The sequence below is a fragment of the Atta colombica genome, unplaced genomic scaffold (genome assembly GCF_001594045.1).
Source record: "Atta colombica isolate Treedump-2 unplaced genomic scaffold, Acol1.0 scaffold166, whole genome shotgun sequence".
NCBI classification, from domain to species: Eukaryota; Metazoa; Arthropoda; class Insecta; order Hymenoptera; family Formicidae; genus Atta; species Atta colombica.
The window spans coordinates 1,139,327-1,144,968 of NW_017259257.1; the positions used below are offsets into that span (position 1 = coordinate 1,139,327).

The following is a 5,642-nucleotide window of genomic DNA, read 5'->3' on the forward strand; positions in this document are numbered from 1 at the left end:
ATTATATACTGAATTATTTAATCGTGTAATTTCATCATTTGATATTCTTTTAATCAATGGCATTTCAATTATATATCAATGAAATTCCAATGTTACTTATGCAATTGGATGTACGACTTATTCACGCTCGTAATTATTTTAAACTTAAACCACAATTATTTTCGGCAAAATTTTAAAAAATAGCATTAAAACTACAATAATTTCACAAATAAACCTTAACCATTTCTAACCTAATTCTTATTAAAATGACAAAATTCGCTCATTAATCTTTGAAATACAATTCTATTGTTAAAATATATCTGCCAAACGCGCAAACAACAACAAATTAAATCAAATTTTTTTTCAACAGATTACACTGAATTTTCTCTCTCAAATCTGTTCGAGGTAGCGTTTAATTTTCGTCTGTAAATAGCGATATACGTTCGAATCTTTTCGCGCCTTGCGAAAGTTGTGACATATATTATTGGATTTCGTGCGATCGGATTTCTGCTGGTAGTCGTAATTTTTAGGCATGCTTGAAAGTGCTAATTTGCAACGGTAGTTATTTCCAGGAGGAAAAGTTAAGATACAAGAAAATCTTTTTGAAAGAAATTTGAATTATCGAGATTAAAAAAAGATCAATGACTTACCTAACCGCTGGAATCTATATCATTCGAAAGTAATGCGCTAAAAAATCGGACGTTAATAGGCGCGTTCAGATTTCCACGTGTTACCCAGATACCGTGTTGTCTTTCTTTAACTTTCGGTGAGCAACAAGTATAAAATGATACCTGGGTGACACTTGGATTGGAATCTGAATACAACCAATCTCGGCTTTCACTTAAACGAACGCCATGTTGAAGAAATGATGATTTCCAGTTAATGTTGCAACAGTACTTCTTCTCATAATGGTGACTGTTTAAATTATTTAAAAATACACGCGATTAAAAATTTTTGATTTACTTTAAATGAAAAAATAAGCACGCGTTTTTCAAATTTCTCTCGTTATTAAAATGTAAAATATTGCAGCTTAAAAATCTATTCAAATCAAGAAATTATATAGTAATAATCGCACTGTTTCTGTTCATATTGAAACTGTAACAATCACAATTATAAGGAATGCGTATGAGAGAATGATTTTCAAGTTATTTTATTTTAATGATCTCGAGAACATTCTTGACCGGTTTTTTCAAGGATTGAAGAAATAAGATTAAGTAATAAATCGTAGCTTTATTACCATTATTATTACGAAAGACTTAGATTAAATAAAAAATATTTTCAACATTATCCTTGCATTGTTACGCTTCAGGTTATCCTGAATAGTCCCATACGAAAAATCTAAGACATTAAATGCATTTTGTTTTTCGCTGCTCCGTAACACGCGTGGAATTCAATGTAGTGTATTTTCATTAACACATTCTATCGTTAGTGCACTATAATACTATTTTCTTTTGTAGCATCAAGTATAGTAGAGATATCCATATTAGGGTTTATATTATGTAAACTGTGTACAATAAGTTTCATAATTTAGAATCAACATGTAGCTTTCAGTCAGTGCACTGTATGATTGATATTTTTTTCCTTCTAATCTCATAGAAAACCTGAAACAATTTCATGTACTTATATGTATCACAAAAATGGCATGTTTTTAATAAATGCCTATCTTGTGTTCTATATTTTAAAAATAAGCTATAAATGAAGTTTTGAAATAAAATAATTTTATCTTATTAATAATTAATATCAAAGCATTGACTTTTACTATTTTCAAAATAAATCAGGTCATACACTTACATTTTTATCATGATGAATAAGTACATTGCAGTAGTACTTCACCACATGTTGTAATCAGTATCATCCTGATCGAAGGTTATGAAAAATCCGACTAGAGTTGAATACACAACAATATTACCTGCTAATGTCAGATAGCAAGCGCCCCATTCTATCTGTAAAGACAAAAAACCTATGTGTTCTAAGTGATCAACAGATTTAAAGCTAATTTATTATAGCAATCATATTTTCATTTTCTTCATCTACAATGTGAGTCTATTTTGTCCAGCTTAAAAGTTTTGTCTATTGTTCAAGATTTTCAAAAAAAAAGTTTAGGTTTTTCAACATCCCTATTACATTGCCAAATAATTTTTAATTCAAATGTTAACTTTTATTTAATAAAAATTTAAAAATGAGGAGAGAAATTTTATTTATATCAAAAAAAGACTCAAATTGCAGAGAAGGTTAAAATATTTTATAAAAAAGTGCGTAGTAACTTACCACTGGCTGGTCTGCCGGAGATCGCGCCAATACTATTGGAAGAGCGAAGGATGATACTACGAATCCCATTGTAATAAATATTGCAAACTCTAAACATGGATTACTATTGCTTCCTGAATCATCTGTGTAGCGACGTGCTATTATAGTTGGTATAGGTGCCAATATATAAAATAGTACAACAAAAAATGGCCACCATACTCTAGAAATTGTGCTTGTGTTATAACATTCTATAATTCTAGGAGAATTGGATAAAACTGATTAGTTTTATAAAATTACTCACTTATATATCGGTAATGCACAGCCTAGAATGACAAATGTCATTCCGATGGAACCAGCAAACGCTAGCAGTACTAATCTGTAATTATATATTTCCATGTTATCATTGTACTAAAAAACTGGTTTAATTAAATTTTGTGAATAACAGAGAAACAGCAACTTCACGCGAATTTTAGAGAAAAAAATGGATGCTTTACAAGAAATGTAGTAGATATAGGTTGCGTTCCACTTAATGCTCGTAACGTTTGCGAGCATTTTGTCCTTGTTTAACATTTGATAAACAAAGATGAAATGATTCCACAAGCGTTGTAAGCGTTAAATGGAACGCAGCCATAGTGAATCATTACAATTTTGTTTGTCAATGATATAAATAAAAATAAAATGATTATTATATTATGCCTCTTGCTGGAAAGCATAAAGTATCTTATGCCAATAATTTGCTCGCAAAAGTACTTACGCTGTTTCGAGGAAGTGTCACAAAGAATGCCATGAAATAAGAAAAATACAAAATTAATCTATTTAACAGTATTATAAAGGACATTCTACAATGCATTGTAAACACCCGTTGAAACGTTTATTGTGACAATCAATTAAAAGCGGGCATTATTTATGCTTCTGATTGATCGTGACAAACATTTCAACTGGCAACAGTTGTTCGCAATGCATTGTAGAATGCTCTTAAATACTTTGGCTGTTGTTCTTTTAAGAATAATTGACAAATGTCGTTCTATCATTGTTATTCATTAAATGTCAAGATAAAATATTTGACTGCCTCTTAAAAGGATAATAGCCTACATTTTTTACGAGTTTGATAATACATTTTTGGTTGTCTAGTCTTAAATCTATTTGTAACAATAATTTTATATAAAATTTTATATAAAATTTTTGCGTAACAGATGAAGGATCGCAATGTTTTAAATTGTAGATCCTAAAAGTTGCAAACAATGCATTGTGATATCATAAAACGAAACTACTGTTCTAGATTGTAATTTTGTTTTTATGAAGTTAAAAAAAAAAGGAGGAATCGAAGGTAGACGTGACGTGAAGGTCGCATACTGCTCTTAAATCAAGTTATGAAACTTAATTAAGTGATAAGAATTGTGTGCGTAATCAAATGTCAAACGACGATGACAACAGTGGTGCGAAGAGGTTATGTTTTGACAGCCAATTTTCGCGATTTTAGTGCGAGGTCCCCACGATGATGACATTTCCCGAGGATTCATGCCACGGGGAATCGCATACGCGTGAAATGATTAGAAATAACCTTTAATCCCGGCCATTGCGAGTTGATTTGACAAGTATATATATTTATCGAACTCTCACTAATCTCACTCCGTAAACCGCAAATTACGCGTGACGTAAATTGATAAAAGTACATCATTGGAGGAGACAGCAGGTTCATAGCTCAGCAAAGGTGATTGGTTGTAGAATTGGACACGTAGTAAAGCTCGTCTACATAGAAATCGTAGACGATCGTGGGATTTTAAGTTGGATTTTAAGTAGGAAATTGATCAATCACAATCTAAATAAGGAGAATATTTGACTAGGATTGGTCAATTGTTTACAATTTGAAACGACCTTACGACCGTCTATATCTTTTATGTAGACGAACCTTTAAACATAAAAGCTAAAGTACAATACTTTGCATAAAACATAAGAAAACCAATCAGAATCTTTTATTTTTTAGGCTACGTTCCAAAACTTCCTCTCCGAGAAAGATTTTACTCTATATGCTATAGTATACGTTACTATATATTTCGAGTAAAATTTTCTTCAGAGAGGAAGTTTTGAAACGTAGTCCTAAAAAGGAAATGAACTCTGATGATTAATTATACATTAAAGTACATTTTCATGAGCTGCTCAAACAGAACGTTTCAGTGACAAAAAAAATCACGTGATCAAAATTGACGCTTGATATTTATCAATTTTGATCACATAATTATTTTGGTCAACAACGATTCGAACGAAGTTTAGACCAATGATTCTTTTTAGGCCCAATTCCACAAATCACGGTTAAGTCTAACCAAAATTTAACTTATTCCTTGTTTCTTTTCAATTCTTAAATTGAAAAGAAATAAGAAACAAGTTGAACCTCAGTTAAGAGTTAGCCGTGAGTTGCTGAACTTGACCTTAGCAGAAAAAACAGCTTTGCAACTGTTGTAAAATTCATTAATGATTTTTTTATGATTGGCCTTGTCCTTAGTTTCTTATTGGATCTAAATGTACAAAAGCAATCATATTCAAGAATTTTACAACAGTTGCTTACAAAGCTGCTTTCTCTACCGAACGCAGCCATTGGCTACCATGTTTATTTTGACGTGTCGCCGCGTCACGCGGCGGTTCCGATTTCGCGAAATATGGACGCGCCTTTACCCTATGATTTGGCAACGGGTAGAAGCGAGTCATCACAGACAGTTTCCTCTCATTTGTGTCCGTGACTCCGTTGCTACACTCGTTGCGTGTACCGAAAGAAGAGATTGTGCATCGTGCGGATTCCTTTTTTTGCGCGGACAACACCGAAGGTTGGACGATGAGTGATCCAAAGAGGTGAGGAAATTCGTGACGGGCTCGACCTGAATTGATCAACAGCGATTCCATACCGATTGCTTGCGTTCGTCGGTAAAGCGATGTGTGTCGCGGAGCGCGACAGCCAAGGCGGCACTCAATTTCACGATGTCATCATGTCGACAGAACGACGCTTTGTTTTTCGCAAAGGCCCGCGCTCGTCGTGATGGCCGATGACGTCGTGGATCACGCGCCTTCTCGTCCTCGCGATATCCCGATTCGCTCGGGGGTGTTCCCGCGGATCGCGGATCGAGACTTAAAAATTTTTCGGCATGTTGCTCGATCATGGCTGTGCGCGAATCAAACATGACAAAAGGGAAGAAGACGCTCGATTCTTCGTGATGCCGAGTCAGCTGGCCGTCCATACGGATAAAAATTACGAGCGTGAACGCGAATGTTCTTGCTACAATTTTATGTTTGCTTTACGTGCCTGAAATTTAAAAATATGTTAATTTCGTGTACTTGTTACATATCACCTTTTGAAAATATGTTGAAGAATTATGTTAGGACTTTAGTAGATAACAAATAAAATGCATTGTGGAATGTATATATAT

At 33.4% G+C, this 5,642-nt stretch overlaps 3 protein-coding genes across 5 annotated transcripts in view; 1 reads left to right on the plus strand and 2 right to left on the minus strand.

Moving 5' to 3' along the window:
* Positions 1 to 652, minus strand: part of LOC108686212 (transmembrane channel-like protein 5) — a 3,837-nt gene extending 3,185 nt beyond the window's left edge. The window contains 1 exon segment of the mRNA XM_018191374.1: positions 630 to 652. Coding sequence (XP_018046863.1) covers positions 630 to 652 — 23 coding nt within the window.
* Positions 653 to 1,165: 513 nt separating this feature from the next.
* Positions 1,166 to 3,869, minus strand: LOC108686206 (leptin receptor overlapping transcript-like 1). 3 transcript variants are annotated; one of them, XM_018191367.1, is made up of 5 exons: positions 3,788 to 3,869; positions 2,528 to 2,602; positions 2,248 to 2,446; positions 1,771 to 1,922; positions 1,166 to 1,580 (listed from the first exon to the last, which is right to left on the minus strand). In XM_018191367.1, the coding sequence occupies exons 2-4, from the start codon at positions 2,566 to 2,568 to the stop codon at positions 1,809 to 1,811; spliced, it is 354 nt and encodes a 117-aa protein (XP_018046856.1). In that variant the 5' UTR covers positions 2,569 to 2,602; positions 3,788 to 3,869; the 3' UTR covers positions 1,166 to 1,580; positions 1,771 to 1,808. The 3 variants fall into 3 exon arrangements, with proteins under 3 accessions (XP_018046856.1, XP_018046857.1, XP_018046855.1); XM_018191368.1 differs by lacking the exon at positions 3,788 to 3,869 and adding an exon at positions 2,981 to 3,123; XM_018191366.1 differs by lacking the exon at positions 3,788 to 3,869 and having other exon boundaries at positions 2,528 to 2,622.
* A 1,083-nt stretch (positions 3,870 to 4,952) lies between these two features.
* The window catches only part of LOC108686244 (transitional endoplasmic reticulum ATPase TER94), a 6,555-nt gene continuing 5,865 nt past the window's right edge, over positions 4,953 to 5,642 (plus strand). Inside the window, exon 1 of the mRNA XM_018191444.1 lies at positions 4,953 to 5,070. Coding sequence (XP_018046933.1) covers positions 5,054 to 5,070 — 17 coding nt within the window. The 5' untranslated portion in view covers positions 4,953 to 5,053. The remainder of the gene's footprint in view (positions 5,071 to 5,642) is intronic.